The 23,386-nt window shown below is 41.0% G+C and overlaps 1 protein-coding gene across 5 annotated transcripts in view; it reads right to left on the reverse strand.

Annotated features, from left to right (window-relative positions):
* The window catches only part of CATSPERE (catsper channel auxiliary subunit epsilon), a 101,989-nt gene that overhangs the window by 57,868 nt on the left and 20,735 nt on the right, over nucleotides 1–23,386 (reverse strand). For 4 of the 5 annotated variants that reach the window (XM_084791777.1, XM_084791776.1, XM_084791778.1 and 1 more), the window contains 5 exons: nucleotides 16,560–16,584; nucleotides 12,124–12,201; nucleotides 7,202–7,308; nucleotides 4,687–5,179; nucleotides 309–780 (listed from right to left, as the gene is read on the reverse strand). In XM_084791777.1, coding sequence (XP_084647903.1) covers nucleotides 309–780; nucleotides 4,687–5,179; nucleotides 7,202–7,308; nucleotides 12,124–12,201; nucleotides 16,560–16,584 — 1,175 coding nt within the window. The remainder of the gene's footprint in view (nucleotides 1–308; nucleotides 781–4,686; nucleotides 5,180–7,201; nucleotides 7,309–12,123; nucleotides 12,202–16,559; nucleotides 16,585–23,386) is intronic. The other variant, XM_084791780.1, reaches the window with a different exon arrangement.

The following is a 23,386-nucleotide window of genomic DNA, read 5'->3' on the forward strand; positions in this document are numbered from 1 at the left end:
GAAGAACATGTCCTTCTGGCACCTTGGTTTCTGGCTCCTAGCCTGTAGGACCGTGATGTGAAGCTACAGCCTGAGATATTTAGTTGTGTGAACCTTTATGCGCAATACAGCGCTTTTTATTCCAACAAAACCACTTCCTTAGCATCTGACAAACAAGTGAAAAGAAACTGTTGAGTTTGCCATTCTGCCATGCTAAATATATTACCTACAGCCACCAAAAGCACCACATATTGGAACATATGCAATCTCCATATCATCAACATAATAAAACCCACAATACTTTGAATGGGGGGTTGAGAGGACGTCACCTGTCATGACGCTGTGGATTTTGCTGCCATCTGACAGTGACGACAGGTCACTTTCTCCGGCAGTTGTTTTTATAACTCCAGTGTCCGAGAAATTCTTGTAACAGTAGTAAACCCTGCTGCCGTCCCACAGGATGACATCAGGCATTGCTGAGTAAAGAAACGCGAGGTCTAAGACTGTGTCCATGGCCACGGTTAATTTGAAATCCTGGAATGACCACTTCCTCAAATCTTCGTTATAGATCACGATGCTGACGGTTTTGTCGGTGACACAGGGGGAGCACCAGTGCACTATCACAGCAATCTCCAGCGGGTGCCGTGTGTACGCAGCCGTTTCTATCTCCACTGTGTCCCTGGTGTTTAGAGCAGTCATCAGGGTGGAGGTATTTAACACTTTCTGAAACCTGAACTGGGAATACCCGAGGTAAAGCTCGGTTTTTGTCCACGCTGCCACCATGCTTCTTCTTTTTCCAGCCTGGAAAAGAAAAGCAAATGGAAAAACCCTCAGTGGCTGAGAGTGGTCCAGCAGTTTCCTCGTCTTTCATTTTTACAACATTGGGAGGGTAGTTCTCCAGCCACATAGACCCTGGGTTTCGCCCCAAGCACAAAAAGTAATAAGAAGAGAAGGAAATAGTTAGCAACAGTAATAAGATAAAAAGGGAATTACTTACCAAGTTTTCTTTTAGCATATTTCAGAGTAATACTTCAGGCATTGAAGTTTATTAAATAAAAATATATCATATTATATATCATGAAAAGGATTTTTTTTGACATTCCTAGCAGTAGAAATAATGAATATTATTTCATTTAACACTTTAAATACACCAACCTTTTCTTGTTTATTTATTTATTCTTCTTTCTAGGCATGGTGCTGTACACCTGTAATCCCAGAAGTTAGGAGGTTGATGGAGGAAGATTTTGAGTTTGAGGCCAGCCTGAGCTACATAGTGAGACCTTGTCTCAAAAAACAAACAAACATATAGACAAACAAACTCAAATATCCCATGAAACAACAGTAAAAATTTTTAATTTTTATCATTTTACATCTGTATCTATGAGTTGCTAAGACACTAGGGTCACTTACAGCGTATTATTGACATGACAATGTGTTGTGAGATTTATAGCATATTTCGAGTAAAATGATCTTATTCAAAGGATTGGGGTATAAAGAGGATGACATAGTTATAAGGTCCTGCTGTATTGTGATATAGTATATATTATTTAAAATTAAACCCTGATAGCTTAAAGATTATGATTATAAATCCAAGTACAGCCACCAACATCGTTTTTATTTTAAAAAGTCTGTATATGAGACAACATAAAAATACTAAACGCATTGTATAATCTATTTAAAATGAGGCAAGAATGTAGAAACAAAAGGCAAAAGGACTGGTGGGACAGATAGGAAACGTTCCTTTTGGGAGGTATGGCTCAGTGGCAGAGCACTTGACTAGCATGCCTCGGTTCAATCCTGGGCAAAGCGGGGAGGAAGGCTAAAGAGCGCTCTTTTACTCCCCGCCCACCCCCAAACGGTTTAGTGCACATGTGTATTTTCACAGGTGTCCAGGTGACAGGGAGACCAAACAAATACATTGGATCTCTCAGTACTGAGTTGTAGACCTTTGAGAGCTGCCCAATATAGGTTCTCGGATGCAAACTCTAGTTCTCATGATTAAGCGTCAAGTATTCTTAAACCACTGAGCCATCTTTCTAAGCTTCCGAATCTTAATTCAAGTCTCCCAAGTCTTAATCCAGAACAATAGTTAACATTACATTTAAATAGACTCTACTCAAAGGCAGAGATAGATTATCACTATGGATAAAACAACAACAACAACAACAACAACAACAACAACAACAACAACACAAAAACTTAAGTCCAAAAGAAATACTCCTTAAATACAAAGACACAGGAAGGGTGATGGTTAAAGAGAAGAAAGACATAAGAAATATATAAGAGTTAGGGGCTGGGCATGCTTAGTATATGTGAGATCTAACCCTAGCACTACAAAAGAAATTAAAAACCAAACCAAACAACCAAGATGTCCATATATAAGATTAAAGTGAGATGCCACTTTACACCCACTAAGAGTTGAAATGTTGGAAGATTGAATATGTCAAAAGTTTGGTGTAAGGAAGAACCACTCTGAGAAAAAAAAACTGCTATAAATATTTTGTAATTACTACAGCTTTAAGAATCAATATTGATGTACAATAGAAGAAAAACACTACTATGGCATAGCTTCCCAGCCTTCATCTACTTTTCTAATGTGGAAATAGAAATGTTTGACTTGAGACATTCTTATTTCCTAATACAGAAAACGTGTCTTCCTAATTCCTATGTCCAAAAAACTCTAACCAAGGCAACTTCAAGGGAGAAGGGTTTGGGTTTTGTTTTTGTTTTTTGGGGTTTTTTTTGTTTTTGCTTTTTGTTTTGTTTTGTTTTGGGCTCAAAATTCCAAGTGATAGTCCACCATTATAGGGAGGTCAAAGTAGGAGCTTGCACCAGTGTCACATCCACGGTCAAGAGCAGTGACAGAAGGCACGCACACACACTTGTGTTTAGCCCTCTCCCTCCACTCAACATAGTCCAGAGCTTAAGCCTAGGAAATGATGCTACTTCCTTCAGGATGGGCCTTCACAGTCGGCTACCAATAAAGATGGTCCCCAAGAGGCCAGCCTGATAAAGATATTGATAATGACTTGAGACATTCCTTTTCAGATTTCACATGTAAGTAACCCACACAGCTACTGTAAATCCAACTTCCTAAGTGACTGAGATCCAGAGTGAAACACTTCTAAAAACATATTTATTTTTGAGATTATAACTACATCGTTTCCCCCTTCTTTTTCCCCTCTTCTAAATCTTCCCATATGCCTTTCTTGCTCTGTTTCAAATTCATGACCTCTTTTTCCATTAATAATTGTTTCATGCATATGTGTATATTCTCAAATATAATGCTCAATCTGCATTTTTTTTTTTAGTATCCTAGACTTCAGAACATCTAAGTTTTAGATTTGTTGATTGTATTATTTCGTGTCTATGAGTGCTTTGCATAAATGCATCTCTGTGCATCCATGTGCATGACTGGTGCCTAAGGAGGGCAGAAGAGGGTGTTGGGTCCCTTGAGACTGGAGCTACCACATGGGTGCTGGGAACAGAACTCAGGTCCTCGGCAAGAGCAGCCAGTGTTCTTAACTGCTGAGTCAACTCTCCAGCCCCTTCTCTTTCTAGAATGAAAAACTGAATATATTTGAATATATTAAGATCTCCTAGAAGGTCATTATTTTATGCAGGAAGTCTGTTCCAGACTCCACCCTTTGCTCAGGCCCAAGGCTTTGCCTCCTGGTATCGGAACTCTGACCACTGGAAGTGAGAGTCCTGAGGATGTAGGTAACAGGTTGGAATTTGCATCTTCCTCTGGCGACGTTTGGGTTCGAGGGTTGGGGGAGAGTGGTGGTGATGTGCCTTGATTCTTGTTTTTTTTTTTTTTTTTTTTTTTTTTTAAAGAAACAAAATCAGTCATGACACAGGCTGTGTGGAGGCTTATGTCCCGAAGCTTCAGTGTAGTTGGTAAAGTTAGGCAGAGAACATCAAAGAGAGAGTGGAATGGGCTGCCCCATGGTGGGAAGCAGCTTGGCAGCTTCCGTGTCGTGGAGTGTTATAAAGAGTGCTTAGGAGGTGGGTGTGAGAGCATCCAGGCACTTGAGGACCTGAGCAGGGAATGCTGTAAGGAAGCCCTATCCCATCTTTGCTACCACCGGCAGGTGTAAACGGTCCAGGATTCAAGGCAACTGGAACTGTTGCCCAGCAACCAACACTATCCTTCCTGGTCATCCTGGCTCTCACATGCGACTTAACAATCAACCTATGTGCTTGTTTTTTTTTTTTTTTTTTTTTTTTTGCTATAACATGTTTCCTTAGGAGCCTAACAATGTAGTTTAAAAACACTTAAGTTTTTGTTCAATATTTTTAATGTTTTGTAATGAGAATGCTTTGGTGTCTAGTATCCATAGTATTATAATAGTTGGATTAATTTTTGGAAGCACATGGGGTCTTTAGGAAAAAAACATATGGGGGAGCTTTTATTCCCACAATAAGATGGCATTACTCTGCGTGATAGCAATACAAGATTGATTTCATTCTTTGTCATTGAAGATGCATCTTTACTGCTAAGAGAGTTCAGAAAACCATATAAAGCTTTGAACATGCTAAATCTTGCCTGATCTTAGAAGCCAAGTGAGGTGAGGTTAGTACTTGGCTGGGATCAATAATAACCATGCAAAAATGCCACTTACTACATCCCTGATATATGATATGCCTGAATAAACAGGATAGCAGTATAGCATGCACACTAAAAATAGATCATCTTTCACTAACCTTATAAGTATAATAGGGTATACACCATCTTCTTCTTCTAATGCCAATAATTCCAGCTTCAGGAAGACCTTTACTTGAGTCCAGTTTTGTGAATTCTTGGGTAGATCTTAGGAAAATAGTGCCGCGTATTAGAAGCAAAATTCCTTCCCGGAAGGAGAGGAGATTGGTCAGATCGCGCCTTTCATCGTCACTTAGAGTACCTGGTGGGATTCTTACTCTGTTCCAGCTACGAAAAGAGTCATTTGTTTGATAGGTCTCATCTTCAGTGACCAGAACAGCAAATGTAGGGAGGCAGGCTCTCCAGCTCACTATCAGTGGGCGCCCAGGTGGCAGAGTGAGTGGCAAGTATCCAAGCTCCTCGGGAATTGTGATAATAGGGAAGGTCAGAAGGAAAGGGAGATCTGAAATGAAGCAATCTTGGAAAGCCACTTTGTTGCCTTTCATCACTTTGTGTATATCATCTGAGGTCATTGGCAGTAGAATGTTCCAGGTTCTAAGGAGAGAAAAATGAAAGAGAAGAAAAATGAGTGGCTCCAGGCCGGGGCGTGGTGGCGCACGCCTTTAATCTCAGTGCTCGGGAGGCAGAGGCACGTGGATCGCTGTGAGTTCGAGGCCAGCCTGGTCTACAAAGTGAGTCCAGCACAGCCAAGGCTACACAGAGAAACCCTGTCTCAAAAAACCAAAGAGTGGCAACAATGATCTCTCCTTTTTCGGATTCATTTCATATAGTTTTTGCTTTTTTTAAAAAAAATTTACGCTTTATCAACATAAGCTGCCATGGCTCCATTTTTCATTCTTCACTCTGCCTCAGGGACCTACTATTGATTTTTGCTATTATTTCTTCTGCAGCGTGTCTCCTTAACCACAAATACACAGTCCCAAACCCCTCTTTCTTAGAATATAGTTTCATAAATCATCCATTGCTTTCTTGGTTGACACATGAAGACACATCACTGATATATTCCTTTCCTCTCTCTCTCTCTCTCTCTCTGAAGTTAACCACACTTACTAGTTACACCAATGAGTGCTTCTGTGGCTATCGACATATAAAGGAGATAATAACAATTATTATGCAATGTGTGTAGAGACATAGGAAACTTCATATAGTGCTGAGGGAGAGCTGAGTGGGGCAGTGATTTTCTTTCTTTTTTTTTAGAACTATATAGCTTAGGCATTCCTCAAAAATGAATCGTGGAAGTGCCGTATGGCTTCAAAATATAAACCAAGGAGAGACAACACATGCTGCCACTTGAAAATCTGTGCACAGATGCTCGCGGCAGCGTTATCTATAACAGAGCCAAAGGAGAGAAGAACCGAGGCACTTATCAACTTTAACACCAGTAAGCAGCCTGTAGCAGTGGTGGCACCAGGTGGACAAGTGTGAAAGTAGGGGACATACTGAATTAGTTTGAACTACAGTTTAAAAGGGTGGGTGATGTGGCACGCAAGTTTTTGTTCAGCAAAGCATATTAAGAAACAGGAAAGGGATGTGTTATCTTTTTTTTTTTTAATATTTTATTTAATTTTAGTTTATGTGCCTTGGTGTGGGAGTGTCAGATCTTGGGGTTACAGACAGTTGTGAGCCGCCATGTGGGTGCTGGGAATTGAACCCGGGTCCTTTGGAAGAGCAGGCAGTGCTCTTCACCACTGAGCCATCTCTCCAGCCCGGGATGTGTTATCTTAATCTTCCCACCCTTGTGCTATAATCAGAGAAGGCCTTCCATCTGGTTTTAATAAGCCATCCCACGTCCCAAGTGTTATAAAGCAGGAAGAATGAGTTCTGGCTTATGGATGTTTTGAAGAGCTGTTGAACCGCGGTCCTTACTCTATCTGCTCACTGCAGTTTTCTGCATCTCTTAGAATCTGCCTGTTCTCTCAGGTCACAGTTTGAAGGCTCTTGTACACCACCACCCCTCCACCCACACTTAGAAGGCTCTCCGATCTGATCAGTTCGTTTTCAGGAACGCACTCCCTACTCCCCTCTCGTGCAGGCAGGAGTCAGGCATCGCTATATGTTACACAGTAGCCTGTGCTCGCCTCTGTCAGAGCACCTGTGTTCCCTTGCTGAAGACAGTAACTATATCCCTGAGTTACAAGCACCTTTCCAGTGCCGAGGTCCTCAAGAGGTTAGGAAAGCCTGTCGGTGGTGACCTACGACCTTCTGTAGTTACCATGCTACCTGTTGGGCTTGGATTTGTAGGTGAGAGGGTGGGTGCAGTAGTGAGCACTGGTGGAGGCAGTCACCACTACAGCCATCACACCCTGGTGGCTCACTTTCCCGACTCAGCCGCTACTGAGGCTTTTAGATTGAGGGATAGCTTTTTAACCAAATCATGAGGCCATCATCCCAAAACTCTGACTGGTATTTTCTGAGTTGATCATCAGTTGGACTTATCACAGAAAACTTTTTTTCTGTATCATAAAAGACTTCTTCCCTTGGAAATCACATGTTTTCAAATCTCTTTCAAAGCTTCTGATCTTCTAAATTAACGATGAATTTTTAAAAAGTAAGTACCCCTCTTCAGTTAAGGGACTTGGGAAATAATTCAATCTCTTCGAAAGTGTGTGTACGTAAGGCTCCTGCCCCAGCGAGTTCAGCTGCATGCTTAGTATTCTGGAATTCTGAAAAAAAATAAAATAAAATAAAAGTTTCTCTTTTTATTATTTTCACAGCCAAAGGTATTTGGAAGTACTTTTGTGTGTCTAATGCCATATGTATTAAATTTGTTCTTTTAGCTAAGATATTGTTTATGCTTATATGTCTAACATACTTTTGAGATTTGTTTCTGTTTCTTTTAACCATCTATCTGCCTCTGCATGAGAATTGCACTAGCTGTAAAATGTCACAGAATAGGGGTATAGCTCAGTGGTAGAACACTTGTTCCAGGCTATAAACCACTACAAGCCATAATAAGGGACCCAACCTAGGGAAAACATTCTTGCACCGCCAGAATCCCATGTGAATGAAGACTGTGAGGATCCTGAAATACAGAGACCTAAGCTTTACATCTTTATCTTGTATTGCTCTGGGTAACAGATGTATGTTGCTGTGGTATGCATGTGGAAGTCACAGGACAATTTGAAGGAGCCAGTTTTCTCCTTCCTCCACCTTGGTCCCAGAGACTGAATCCAGATCATTCAGCCTTGGCAGAAAAAAAAAAAGAACTTTATCTGCTGATCAACATTAGTGGCACTGTCATTTTAAAACGTTCTGTCACCATTCAATGCACTGGGGTGGTCTTCCCATCTGAAGCACATCACTGGTGCCGGGCTTCCTCAGCATTTTTTTCCCCTCAGGCTCCACTGAAGGTCTCAAGAACTTGATCATGAATCCTTCTCTCTTCTCACGTACATTATTTTGGCCTCTGTGAGCACCTGTACATACATGTCATAAACTTACATATATACATAAATAAGAAAAAGAAAAGAAGTTGATGCTGTGGCCAATAGAAAGAAAAACATCCATCACCAAAGCTAAAAGCTTTTGTGTACCAAAGGACACTATCATCAAGGTAAAAAGACAATCCATGTTCAAAAGAAAATATTTGCAAATCACATCTGGTATGTGATAATAATATTCAGAAAATATAGAGAGCTCCAAAAGCTCAAGAATTCAGAAGGAACATGATCACAAATGAACAAAGATTTGAAAAGGCATATTTCTCTTTGATTTCTATAATCAAGATTATATAAATGGCAAAGAGGGACATGAAGCGATAGTCAGTATCAGTGATCGTTACAGAAATACAAAGCCAAACCACAGTCCAGTGATGCTGGGAATGTGGGGCACACCTTCAACAGCAAAGTCAGGTGGGTCTTGGAGTTCAAGGCCAGCTAGATCTACATAGTGAGATTGAACCTAAAAAACAAACAGGCAAATGGCACAGTCTAGCATCATCATGGTAGGGAGGATGGCCACATGTAGGCAGACATGGTCTTAGAGAAGTAGCTGAGAGTTCTACATCCAGATTTATAGGCAGCAGGAAGAGAAAGTGACATTGGGCCTGGCTTAGGCTTTTAAAATTTCAAAGCCCACCCCCAAGTGACACACTTCCTCCAACAAAGTCATGCCAATTCCAACAAAACCACACCTCCCCCATACTTGGGGTGGGGTGGGGGTGGGGGTGGGGGATAAAAGCCAGCAGGGCAAACTCTAAATTTCACATCTCCATGACTTATGTCAAAGAGCTCTTCAGAACTCCAACTCCCTCCAGCTTTGTTGACTAGAGCACACTTCTCTCTTTTGGGCTGGTTCTGCTTCCTGTGTGTATCAGCTGTCCTTGGTCCACAGCCCTGACGTATCCAACGTCTTGGGATCTCCAACACAATGTAGGCTTCACCTTCACAGCTTCATGCAAGGGACTCTCTAGGCCTCCAGATATATGTCTGTCCTCACCAGCCTTCCTTAGCTTTGGAGGGAGATTCTAAAACTCATTTCTTGTATCCTTGACTCTAAATCAAGTATCATGTGGCTGGGCTGGAGAGATGGCTCAGTGGTTAAGAGCACTTACTGTTCTTCCAGAGGACCCGGGCTCAGTTCCCAGCACCCACATGGCAGCTCACAACTGTCTGTAACTGCAACTGATACCTTCATACAGACATACATGCAGACAAAACTCCAATGCACATAAAATAAAAATAAATTATTAAAAAAAAAAAAAGAATTACGTGGCTGAAACTGCTAAGTTCTGCTCCTTGCCAGGGCTAGAATATTTAATTACATCTATATCAGCTTTCTGTTGTTGATCGTTTCTTTCACTTCTTAAATTTTTTAGCTTTTTTTTTTCTTCACAAGTTGGAAGCTTAGCTGGATGGGGTCTTGTCCTGAGGTCACTACTTCTTTTATTATACTTTAGCACCAGACTTTTCTTTAAACTTTTTATCTCCTTGAGCACTGGACATAGCTCAGTTACACTTTCTGGGGCTGCTTTTTTTTTTTCTTTTTCCCTGCCTAGTTTGCTCTTTTTTTTGTTAGTGGTCTGCATGGGAGCGACCGCTAATCACCCTATGAAGAAGTCTTGAAATCTCCTCTGCCAACACCATTAATTTAAAATTACTCAATTTAGCCTCATGCAGATTTTTCAGAAAAGGGAAAGAAGCATCTATACTCCTGACCAAAATATCACAAGGATGGACGGCCTCTAATCTTACTGACATCCTTCTCTTCTGAAACTTCTTAAGCCGGCTGTCACACGCTGCATCGCTCTCAGCACCATTCTCTTCTGCATGTCTACTAGTATGGCTTGCTGGACCCAGCTTAAAGCCTTCAAGTGCTTTCTTAGCCCAGATTCCCAAAGTCCACACTTTGCCAACAAGCAGCAGCATCATGCCTGTCACAGCACAACCCTACTCCTTGGTACCAACTTTTTTCATGGTCGTGGTTCTATTGCTGTGAAGAGACACCATGACCATTGGCAAAACTCTTACAAAAGAAGGCATTTCGTTGGGGGCTTACTACAGTTTCAGATATTTAATCCATCATCATCACCTCAGGGAGCATGGCGGGGTGCAAAAGACATATGATGCTGAAGAAATACCTGAGAGCTCTTCATCCAGATTCATAGACAACGGGGGAGAGAGAGGCACTGGGCCTGTGCCCGCCTTCTGAAACCTCAAAGCCCACCTCCAGTGACACACTTCCTCCAACAAGGTCACACTTCTTAATCCTTCTCAAGTAGTGCCACTCCCTGATGACTAAGAATTCAAACATATGATCTTATGGGAAACATTCTTATGCAAATAACCACAGCCACCAAATATCAATGCACACCCTTACAAGCAGATCTTGATTCATAGTACAGTCTACAAGATAGGCTTGGAGCACTTTGGAGTGCCAGAGTGTAGGGGGAAAAAAAAAAAGTTAAAATCAGACCCAGCCAAACCAATGTTAGGAATATGTCAAAAGGGACACATAAGTCTAATGAATGGGGCCCAGTGAATAGGCAGCATCATGCTATAACCCAAGACATGTAATAAGGACAAAAGTCTACACTGATATAAACAAAGCATTGAGCAAATAAATGAGTCAGAGTAACACGTAAGTCTTCCACACACAAAAAATTATGAAAAAAATTATATTATGTAAACTTCTGCTTTAAGGAAATGGAAGTGTGGACCTGAGAAATGGCTCAGTGACTAAAGAAACTTGCAACCAAACCTGAGGGCCTGAGTTGAATCCCTGAGATACACGCGGTAGAAGGAAAATTGTCCTCTGACCTCCACATGTGTGCTTTGACAAGCAATTCACGTATATACCAGGCCGCACTGATGGGACAGACCCTTGGCATGGCCTGATGTCAACAGCTTCAGATCCTGTGGTATCTCTCCTTGAGGCGTCTAACTCCAGCCTCATTATGAGAAAAAAAAATGTCTCAGAAAAATTACAATTTCTTGACATTCTGCACAGTACCTGACCTGAAATCTTCAAAACTGTCAGGGTCACAAGAAATAAAATAAAATAAAATAAAATAAAAATCTAGAAACTTATAACCAAGGAGTGCCTAAGAGGAAACTGGGCAACTAAATATAAAGTACTACCCCAGTGGTATTTGGAAACAGAAAGAAGGAGTATTGGGGAAAACAGAGGAAAGACCAATATAGATTTCAGCTAGTAACAATGTATCAATAGTTCATAAATTGTGACCAATATGTAAGTATAAGGTAATGATGGGAGGAACTGTCTTTGCCATAACCGTGTAAATGTGAAATCATTTTAAAATAAAAACTTTATTTAACAAATAAATGGAAGGTAAGAAAATATGAGCCTTGTATCCTAGGACTCTTCCAAAAGCATCCTATGAAATGCCTGCATCTCAAGGGCAGATAAATAGTTGGCCATTTTAATATTTCTATTTTACTAGCTAGCCATAAGGAAACAAAAGTATTTATTCCACACTAGTTTTCTATTTTAATAATGATGCTATGCTTGATGAGAACACAAACGAGAACACATTTTTAAATAGTAGGGACGCTGCCAACGTGAATGAGGAGGTCTGTGTTCAACAAGCAAATAAAATGTCTACCACTGATGAGAACAGGCCAATGAATAGGCTTAGACATGACTGGAAAGAGTTAATGACCAATGACCTGGGGTCAGTCAAAATGCAGCTCTGAAGGCTGGAATCCGAATAAAGGTGGGAGGAGAGAGAGAGGACCAACCCCACAAAGCCGCCTCTGGCCTCTCTACACACAAGGCCCTGGTATGCCTCTACCCCCAACACATCTTGTTTGCATATGCACAGACTCCCACCCCACAGAGTTCCTGACTCAATATGGTAGTGACAGGCTCATGAGAGTAACAGCCTACGCTCATCTTCCTCAGTATGTTCTAGCTGTGAATAGAAGAAAGGGCTGACATATTTGCACAGGTTTAAACTCAGTCCTCGGAGAAAGACAGGCAGCCTGTGTGATCTGATGTCTAATGTTACCTGTACTTACCAGTGAAGGTCTCGTTGCAGTTCTACTCAACTCTTCCGGGCTGGCATATTCTGGGTCATACACCCATACAGTGAGAGTCTATAGAAGGCAGCATGAGAGGCACAGATTGGGCTCAGCGGGTTATTAAAACAAAGAGAGCAAGAGAGAAAACCAAATTAGGAGGGGGTGGGGTAGTATGGGGCAAGGTTGAGTATGAACAGAAAAGATTGTACGGATATATACAACTGTTAAAGAATTAAAGATGCATGAATTAAAATGTGTTTGCATTTCCTTATATTTTACACTAATTTCATTTCATTCAAAATGTCCTTAAGTATTTCAAAAGTTTTCATTATTGGGGCTGGGACAATGATTCAGTGCTTGGGTTCAGTTCCCAGCACCTACATGGTGGCTCACGACTAGCCGTAACTCCAGTTCTGAAGGATCAAATGCCCTGTCCCACCTCTACAGGCACCAGGCATGCAAGGAGAACGCAGGCATCCATGTAGGCCTAATATGCATTTGCACAAAATTAAAATAAAAATGAAAAAAAATTTTTTCATTATTTTCTATTTTAAAACATCCAAAGCAGTGTTTGTAGTTTTTAACAACTGGAATAATACAGAGGTCTGTGAAGGGCTAAAAAAATCATTCCTGTCTTGAAGGAACTGATAACAATATTCTGAATTAATGATCATACATCTTTCTTTATATAAACAGACATGTCAACCTTCCTACACACTTCCACACTTTTTTTTTTAACAGAAAATCACCTCTGCACATCAGTTGTGTGACTTATCCTTAGCACTTGACATATATGGCAGTCCAATAGAAACAGGCACCACTGATTTTCTTCTTCTTTTCAAGACAGGCTGTCTGGTTATTTCTTCTGCAATAACTTATTCACACAGCCAAAAGCAAATTATATTTAAAATAGAACAACAACAACACAATGCCTCTTGTTCCCATATTACCCGGTTCCCGTAAAGCCCACAGGTGACCACTTAGTCATCGTCTCTATTTCTGTAAATTCTGAAAACCTTTATATAGAATCAGTAAAGATAACATCTTCCCTACTTTTAATACAAACATATGCTTTGTAAAGTTCCCTGCGAACACGCCCACAGGCCAATGGTCCAGGCAGTTCTTCAATGTATGCTTTCCTGTCAAATGACTGTAGGCTGGGTCATTGGGACACTTGGGCACGTGGCAATAACCCCGCTCACCGCCCCCCAACCTCCCCCTCCACACACTGTGCCTTCTTGTGGGCTCCACGTTGTAATTTTCCCAGCTTCTGCACAGCAGTGACAGGGACAGGCCTTCCCCCAGCAGTGTGTGAGAGCCTTTCCCTTGGCACCCCCCCACTCAGTGCTGTTCAGTTAGATGGAAATGGTATTTTGATGTCGTTTGACTCAGTGTTTGTCTTGTGAGAAAATATTAGGGCCTCTCCCCGTGTTCAAGGTCCACTTTCATTTTCCTTGCACATTTTCTTCTGGGTTGTTATTAAGATGGGGATCTTAATTAAGATAGACTTGTCTTTCTATAATCTACCTAGAAGTCTTCCTTTTTTAGTTAGAACTACTTTGTAATCTTCATTTTGCTTTCTTTTATGACTTATGAACACATGTACTTAAAATCTCCATCATATGTAACTCTACTTCCAGGAGATAGGGTGCCTTTTTTTTTTTTTTGGCCTGCACAGGCATTGCATGCAGACAAAGCATGGAAAATTTCCCTAAGGTGGAGGCTGATGTCTATAATCACAGCATTCTAGAAGTAGAGGCAGGAGGATTGCAAGTTCAATGTCAGCTTGCATTGCCTAATGAGAGAGGAAAACAAAACAAAGCAACACAAAACAAATCCAACCTGAAGATTTTCGAAGTAACTGTTACCAATTTCAAAGTTAAATGCCTAGTGGTTACAGAATGCATGGTCCATCATCCCAGCTCTCTGGCCTTTGTTGAGATAGACAGCCTGCTGAATGCTCTGCATGTTTGAAATCAATATACAGTATGAGATATTAACTATAGCATTGTCAGTAGTTATATTAAATTTATCCACTGCATTTAAATATTCCCAGTGATTATTTTAGCTGTGTCCGAGCTAGCTACTGAGGCAGTCTGACCTTCGAGAACTTCTCTTAGCCTCACTGCTGCTTTTGTTGTCATGGCTCAGTTGTAGGCTTGTTTGCCTTTGTTACGGTTCTGAAATACGGGGATGAAGTCTTTCTTTTTCTTTTTGGAAAATCTTAGTGAAAACTTCCTAAGTACTGTGATGGTGCTTGGTTATCCTTTATTTTGATCACAGTCTAGGTGATTCTGGCAGATTCCTGAGCTGGTTAATGCCAATATACCATAGCATATGATTGTCTTATGTCTTCTAGACATTTATTTTACATTTTTACTTATTAGTGTGTGTGTGTATGATTTATGTAGTTGGTGGTTGTATGTGTCGTGGTGTATATGTGGGGGATAAGAGGATAACTGTGGAATTGCTTCTCCCCTTCCACACTTACATGGGTTCTGGGCCTGGGGCGCAGGTCACCAGCCGTGCACAGCAAGTGCCCCACCTGCTGGACATTCTTTTTGTTGCTTTTTTATTTTTTATTCCAAATTTTTGCATCTTTAAGAAATATGTCAATAATTTTTGGAGCTGTGTCAAGGTTTAGATTTTAGAGTTATGCTCAATTTATCAATTCAATAAGCAGCTTTGTATAATGGGGTTTTTTTTATAATGTTTTAAAAAAACAAGCTGTAATGACCCAATAACGAGGGTAGGGACTTGTCCTGCTTGCTGCTGTGTGGTCAGCACAAAGACGAAGAGATGACTGGCATTAGGTGGCATTAGGTATTCACAATCTGCTGGGACACCATGTGTGCCATCTGCCCTTTAAAGGCCAGCAAGAACTCACGAGACCATCTGTTGCTGGCGTCTTTCAAAATATTAGTACATTTTCTTCCCAATATCTTTAGTAGAATTTGGGCTTGCCAAAGCTTTTGTGGTCAACTCGGTCACTACATAATACTAGGAAAATCTTGCTTGTTTTGTTTTGTTTTTTGTTTTCTGAGACAGGGTTTCTCTTTGTAGCCCTGGCTGTCCTGGAACTTGCTCTGTAGACCAGACTGGCCCAGAACTCAGAGATCCGCCTGCTTTTGCATCCCCCTACCCCCAGTGCTAGGATTAAAGCCATGGCACATCACATCCGGCTTGGAAAATATAGACTTTAAAAGCTTTATTGGAAAGTTTCACAGATTATATACTTTGCGTGCCTGTAATTATGTCTCCCTTTTTTTTTTTTTGGTATAGTGTCTTAGACAGAGTTTTGCCATGTTGCCCAAAACTGGTTGTTCTATACTCTTGATAACATTTGAGATTATCAGCTGATTGAAATCATGGGGTAGCTGGGTATGGTGGTACATGCTTTTAATCCCAGCACTTAGGAGGCAGATGCAAGCGGATCTCTGTCAGTTCCAGGTTGGCCTGGTCTACAAAGTTGAGTCTAGGACAGCCAAGGCTACAAAGAGAAACCTTGTCTCAAAAAAACAAAAAAACAAAAAAACAAAAAAAAAAAACCAACTAAAAACCAAAAACCAAACAAACAAACAAAAAAACCAAAATAAATAAATAAATAAATCACGGTGTAGCTGAAGATAACCTTGAACTCAGAGCGGTGACATTACAGGCTTGGACCAGCTGCCACACCCAGTCTACATGGTGCTGGGAGAGACCGTGGGGCCTCGTGATTGCTAGGAAAGTGCTCTACTGGACAGGCTACATCTCCAGCCTTTAAAACTTAATTTCATGTTTGTTTGTTTTGTTTTGTTTTTGTTTTTTGGAGACAGGGTTGCTCTGTGTAGCCTTGGCTGCCCTGGACTCGCTTTGTAGACCAGCTGGCCTCGAACTCACAGAGATTTTTTTTTTTATACAAAATCTTACTTTGTAGCTCAGGCTGGCTTCAAAATTTTGATTCTCAGGTACCATCTTCCTGATTGTTCAGATTTTAAACCATGCCTGGCTTTTATAAGGCTTTCGCATTATGTGGGTCAGATTTATCAATGTGTACCATGTGGTAAAACTAAGAACATTCATGGTAACTTATAAAGCCACGATAAGTTCGTTGCCTGTAATATGTTTTATATGACCACCTCCCCCTCCACCCACAAAATATCTGCTAATAGCTTCAAAATCTCTTTAGTGTTTCAACAGAAAAGACTTGAATAAGCATCTCTGCTCCGGCTACTTAGTGGAAGGATATTGTGGGAAAATCTACCCTTGGATAGGTATGCGATTGAGCCTCCCTAACTAGGCTTCCTGGCAACCCAAGGGGGTCTTCGAAAGATATAGTACCATCACACTATAGAGCAAAGTACTTTGGGAAACTCCTGGGAACATAAGTGATAAAGGGAAAACATGAAGTAGTGATCATTCAGTAGATATACAAAACTGACAAAAGTTACCTGGGATAAATTGTGATGATTGTTTCTGTTGGGAGAAAAAGGAAATACATTTTAACAAACATAATATGACGCATTAGTAGGAGTGCTGTGTTTTTAACACACATGTTTCTTCTTTTTAAAAAAATACATTAAAAAAAGATTTATTTATTTATTATGTTTCCAGTATCCTGTCTGCAGGCCAGAAGAGGACAACAGATCTCATTATAGATGGTTGTGAGCCACCATGTGGTTGCTGGGAACTGAACTCAGGACCTATGGAAGAGCAGCCAGTGCTCTTAACCTCTGAGCCATCTCTGCAGTGCCCAAAATCCATTTCTTACTCATTTACTTTTTATTAGTTTAAGTCTAGGAAGGGTCCAGCACCTCATGGACTCTGTCTGATGGCCTTTGCAGGAAGGTTGCTTCAGAGTTTGGCATAAACCATGTCGCTGTTTCTCTGGCCCATTTCTTTTTCTCTGCTTTTGTTTGGCTTAACTCCAGGATTCACGGTGCTGTTTTTGATTTGTTTACATGAACACATCTCTTACCCAAGTAGAATTTAGTTTTATCTCGGGCATAAAAACCTTCAGTAAAGAAGAGTCCTGTGCTTTCTTTGGTTTCAGAGACCTCACTCCTACACAGACATACAGTCTTCTACAGTCTTCCAGACATACTTGCCTTTTAGAGGTCCTGTCCCCAGCGGGCCTCCACAGGTGCCAAGATGGCAAAAAGAAAAGCATGTATGTTTCTAAACCTTTGGGTATTCTCTTTACATTTTGTTACATAGATATAAAGAATTTGATGTTAAATGTAAAACATTATATTTGGTATATTTACCAAAGGAGCTATCACTCATTTGTCCTCATGAAAGGTGATGGTATTGGAATCTTTTTTAAAACGATTTTTAAATATTTATTTATTTATTATGTATACAGCGTTCTGCCTGCATGTACACCTGCAGGCCAGAAGAGGGCATCAGATCACATTATTACAGACGGTTGTGAGCCACCATGTGGTTGCTGGGAATTGAACTCATGACCTCTGAAAGAGCAGTCTTAACTGCTGAGCCATCACTCCAGCCTGGAGTTGGAATCTTAAATGCACATTACTGAGTAAAAGAAGCCAGTCTGAAATGTTCCATACTCTATAATTCCAACTATATGTCATTCTAGAAAATTAAAAACTAAAGGAAGAGGTAATCTTAAAAAAAATGATTTCTAGGGCCCAGATAGGACAAAAGAACGGATATGTGGGATGCAGATGTTTTATGATGGTGAAAATATTGTGTGCGATGCCAGGATGATGGAGACTCACCATTATGCACTTGTCTATGCTCATAGAAAATACAATACCAAGAGTGACTGATAATGTAAACTCTAGACTTTTGGTGCTAAAGCACCGATTTTTGCTTATCAATTAAAATAAATATGCCACTCTGGGAGCCATATTGATAATGGGGGTGTCCATGAATAACAGTAGAAGACAGGTGACCCACCCAATAGGGACGTCTTCCTATGCTCCTCTCAGTTTTACTGTGAATTTCAAATTACTCTAAAAGAATTAAGTCTTAAAACAATCTGAAATTGCATTCCACATGGCAGCAAGATCCACTAAGAATTGTAATTTTATAACTGGGCAATAGTAGCACATACCTTTAATTCAGCACGTAGGGGGCAGAGGCAGGTGAATCTGAGTTTGTGGCCAACCTGGTCTGCACAGTGAGTTCCAGGACAACCAAGGCTACACAGTGAAAGATCATATTATGAAATAAAAAGTAATTTTTAAATTTGACTATTTACTATAGGAACAAAGTGTAATGTAAGTAGGAAAAATTAATAAAATATTCACATGCCTCAATTTAAAACTAACAAAATTTTATTGACCTATAAGATGACCAAAAGAAATAGAATTTTATATATTAGTGTTGAGTGGAAATATTCCTTAAATCAATTAAAATATTAAGATACAATAAATTACAATATGAACCCTGGGGCACAAGCATAGCTGAGTGATAAGAGTATTTGTCTACTGAATATAAATCCTTGGCTCAATCCCCAGTATCAGAGAAATAAAATAAATAAAAATAAAATCCCAACCAGGAATTTTGTAAAATTTTACAAACCAATACCAAAGATTTATAGGGAGAAAAACAAGTGTGTTTGAATGTAGCTAGAGCCAGGTGTAGTAGCACTGGCCTGTAATCCCACTCAGGAGGGAAGGCAGGAGAATCACGAGTTCAAAGCTACCCTGTATCGAGACCTTGTCTCAAAGCACCCAGGGCTGTGGGGTGGAGCTCAATGACAGACTGTCAAACAAAGGGACAAACGACAATAAAAGAAAAACAGAAGTTTCCCAGTAAAGAATGAAGGTTAGCACCAGAGAGGAGTGTGCACTTCACAGTCACACTTACCAGATTTTCAAAATAAGAATGCAAATTCACAAAGACAAATGCTTCATGGTGTCTCTCATGTGCAGATCTTAGCTTATAATGTGTGTGTGTGTGTGTGTGTGTGTGTGTGTGTGTGTGTGTGTGTGTTGTATGTGACAGTGTGTGGTGTGTGTCTGTGTACAGCCTATAATACTAGAAAGAAGATCAAGAGAGGGTTCCAAAATTGTACGGGGTGGGGAGCAGCAGCAAAAGGAACCATGTGACATGAAAGTAAAAAGGAGCGCCGGGCGTGGTGGCGCACGCCTTTAATCCCAGCACTCGGGAGGCAGAGGCAGGCGGATCGCTGTGAGTTCGAGGCCAGCCTGGTCTACAAAGGGAGTCCAGGACAGCCAAGGCAACACAGAGAAACCCTGTCTTGAAAAACCAAAAAAAAAAAAAAAAAAAAAAAGAAAGAAAGTAAAAAGGAGCTTTGAGGAGGCTACAAGGGAATGCAGAGGAAGGAACAGGAGGACAGGAGAGAAGAAGCTACTAAGAGCCACTTTTAAAATGTCATAAAGACAGCTGGAGAGATGGCTTAGTGCTGAAGAGCACTAGCTGCTCTTCCAGAGGACCCAGCTCCAGTTCCCAGCACCCATGAGGTGGCTCACAACTATTTGTAACTCCAGTCTCAGAGGATGCAGCGCCCTCTTCTGGCTTCATCAGACACTGCACATGTGTGCTGCACAGACATACATACATGCATACAAAACACTCACACATAAAATATAAAAAGAAAATGTCACAAAGATACCTACTACCTTGTAAGATGATTTAAAAATTAAATTGAAGATAAATAAATAAGTAAATGGCAACAGAGATAACATAGCAGGCAAATAGAATAGCCGGCCTAGGAAGCCAGGCATATATGGAAAACTGTGCTATGAGTAAGTAGACACTGTATATACATTATTCAGAAAATTGTTATGAAAATCAATTATTCATGTTAATAAAATAGAATTGACGCTCTACCTTGAAGCTTGTATAAAAAATACTTTTTGTTCTTTCTTTCTTTCTCTCTTTAAGACAGGATCTCTCTGTGTAGCCTTGGCTGTCCTAGAGCTCACTCTGTAGAACAGGCTGGCCTTGAACTCATAGAGACCCTCCTATTTCTGCCTCTCAAGTGCTGGGATTAAAAGCTTGAACTACCACTGTCTGTGTGGATTAAGAATTTTATAGAGGGGCTGGAGAGATGGCTCAGAGGTTAAAATCACTCTCTGTTTTTCCAAAGGTCCCGAGTTCAACTTCCAGCAACCACATGGTGGCTCACAACCATCTATCCTGAGATCTGGTGCCCTCTTCTGGTGTGCAGGCACACATGAGGACAGAACACGGTATAAATAAATCATAAATAAATCTTTTTTTAAAAAAAGAATTTGATAGGGAAAAAACTATAAAAACTTAATGTAGAAGATTGTGATTTTGCAGGCAAGGAAAATTTTCTTAAATGGATTTTAGAAGACAAAACTCATAAAGGAAGAATTAAAGATTGATCTGCAGCCAGGTGCCACAGCATACACATGCCTGTAATCCCAGTGCTCAGGGAAGCAGAGGCAGGCAGAACTCTGTGAGTTTGAGGCCAGCCTGATCTACATAGTGAGTTCAGGACAGCCAAGGCTAAAGCAAAGAAACCTAATCTCAAAAACAAACAAACAAAAAATTGATTTGCAACAGTAACAGCCTCTATTAATAACAGAGAGAAGGAGTAACAATGTATAAAAATGGATACATAAAATATTCTAAGCACATATGAGTGATAATGAACTAGTAATTTAAAAACAAAATCCTATAAACTACTATGAAAAAGAGAAATAACTAAAAAATTGAGCCATATATTTATTAACAAATGAATTTCCCATGTGTAAAATATGCTCATTGCCATTAAACCAGTAATGCCATTTAACCAGTAAAACAACAACAACAACAACAACAACAAACCAGTAAAATAAGTGACACAGTGACATAATTTCGCATTGACTCCAGTGGGCAGGTTTAAAATGCTTTGAACATCACTGTCTGGTGAAGCAGTCGCAGGACAGGAACTTTTTGTGTCTTGGGGCTATGTATAAAGTTGGAAGGCTTTTTCAAAGATAATTTAGATGTTATCTACTGAGCTGAACAAATATCATATTCTCTCTCTCTCTCTCTCTCTCTCTCTCTCTCTCTCCCCCCCCCCACCGCTGGTACTTAACTCAGAGCTTTGTTGAGTAGGCACTCTACCAGTGAGATACAGGCCCAGCTCTCCTTTTTAGAAATCATGTTTCAGGTATACGCTTTAGAGAAATCGGTATTTGGGCCAGTACTCCCCAGTCACAGCACAGTCAAATAATCCAGGGTCTTGTTAAAAATAGCCATAGAACATGTCCAGAACAAATGAGTGTCAGAGGAAGGTCCAGGTGTGTTTTCAAATTCTGATTTCAGTGCCTTGAGATCAGGTTGCCCTCTGTCATGTGCATTATTATGAATGTAGAGGTACCCATTGTAACCGTGTGATGATAAGGAATGTTCCGCAATTATCTTTAATTGTCTAAATAAAGTTGCTGAAGCCTGTGACTGGGTAGAAGAGAGACAGAGGCGGGGGCTTGGGTTTGAGAGAGGGGAAGGGAGGGGAGGGGAAGGGAAGGGAAGGGGAAGAGCGGCAGGAGGAGAGGAAGAGTGGGGGAGGAGGAGGAGCAGGAGGAGGAGGAGGAGGAGGAGGAGGAGGAGGAGGAGAGAGAGAGAGAGAGAGAGAGAGAGAGAGAGGGAGGGAGGGAGGGAGAGACAGAGACAGAGACAGAGAGACAGGGAGAGAGAGACAGAGAGACAGAGACAGAGAGAGAGGTGCTGATGAGCACATGGCTATAGGGACAGACCGATGGAGCAGAAGTAGCTCAAGGAGTCCTCAGATTGGCAAGTGATTGGTTTTTAAGTGGGTTTTAAAGGTACTCGGATTAGAGTAGCTCAGAATCTGCCCAGCATAGTGCTTAAAGCTTAACAATCACCCACAGTCTCTGTGTCATTCATTAGGGAAGTAGACAGTTAATGAATACTGTTACCATAATTTACTGCATCATTTAATATAGAAAGAGTAATTCTCATTCGACAAATGAGGTGGCCTGGGTTTCTTCACTTCTGACAGCTTCCTAGCTTCTGGTTAGTGGGCTGAGTTCTGAGTAGCAAAGCACCACAGGACATGCTGTGCGGCAGCAGTTCTCAGCCTGTGGGTCACAGCCCCTTCAGGGGGGCATATGTGGGTCACAGCCCCTTCAGGGGTCGCGTATCAAATATCTACATCATGATTCATCGCCGTAGTAAAATTGCAGGTATAAAGCGGCAACAAAAAATAATGGTGTGGTTGGGGGGTCACCGCCACGTGGAGAACTGTAGTAAAGGGTCACGGCATGAGGAAGGCTGAGAACTGCTGCTTTAGAGTTTGTATGGTCTCATCTATAGCTGCAAACAAACGCCATGTAGTATCAAAGTGAGGAACCAAAAGTTCTTGTTTAAATGCAGATGGATTTGAAAAAAAAAAAAAACCAAAAAACACCACCAACAAATTCTTTAGAGGAGGAGGTAATTTACAGAAAACCAAACAAAGATTCAGTTTTCTAAAGAACGAAAAAAACTAAAGTGAAATTGTTACAATCATGTAGTTATTGTTTCAGCTAGGGTCAGTGCTATGATGGCATATTATGACCAAAAGCGAAGCAGGGAGCAAAGGGTTCATTTCACTCACAGTTCCGTATAACGGTTCATCAGTGATAGATGTCAGGACAAAAACTCAAATCACACAGGGCAGGAACCTGGAGGCAGGAGCTGGTGTAGAGGCCATGGAGGGGTACTAGTTACTGGCTTGCTCCCCATGACTTGCTCAGGCTACTCTTATGGAACCCAGGACCACCAGCCCAGGGATGACCCTCCGCCACTACTAATTAAGAAAATGCCCTACAGCCAGGTCTTATAGAGGCATTTTTTCTCAGAGGAGATTCCCTCCTTTCAGACAATTCTAGCCTGTGTCAAGTTGACATAAAACTAGCAGCACAGTTGGTAAGGTCTAAAAGAAAAGCAAGGGTTTGTCCGTTGTGAAGAATTCTACATAGTCTATGTGGACTTTGTGCTAGCTACTTCCTGGATTACCACTTCTGTTTTGGCTGTGTGGGGAGACGTAGCTGGTTCAGGGCTGCCTGGAGGCTCATCTTGCTTGGTCCCAGCTCTTGGGGCTCAGTGTGCATAAGTGAGAATGGTAATCCGTTAAGCAAGTGACTCTCAGGGTTTCTCGGAAGATAACTTGTTTTGCTATAATGAAAAACTACCAAGTAGGTGACTTTGACATTAATTTCTCATTGCTCCTGGAGCTGGGAAGTGTGCTATGTGGTGTCAGCTTCGCTGCCTGGAGTAGGCCACTTCCTTGCTCATAGATGATAGTGGTTTCACTATGGATAGA

Source organism: Acomys minous, assembly GCF_964271855.1.
Source record: "Acomys minous genome assembly, chromosome: 1".
NCBI lineage: Eukaryota > Metazoa > Chordata > Mammalia > Rodentia > Muridae > Acomys > Acomys minous.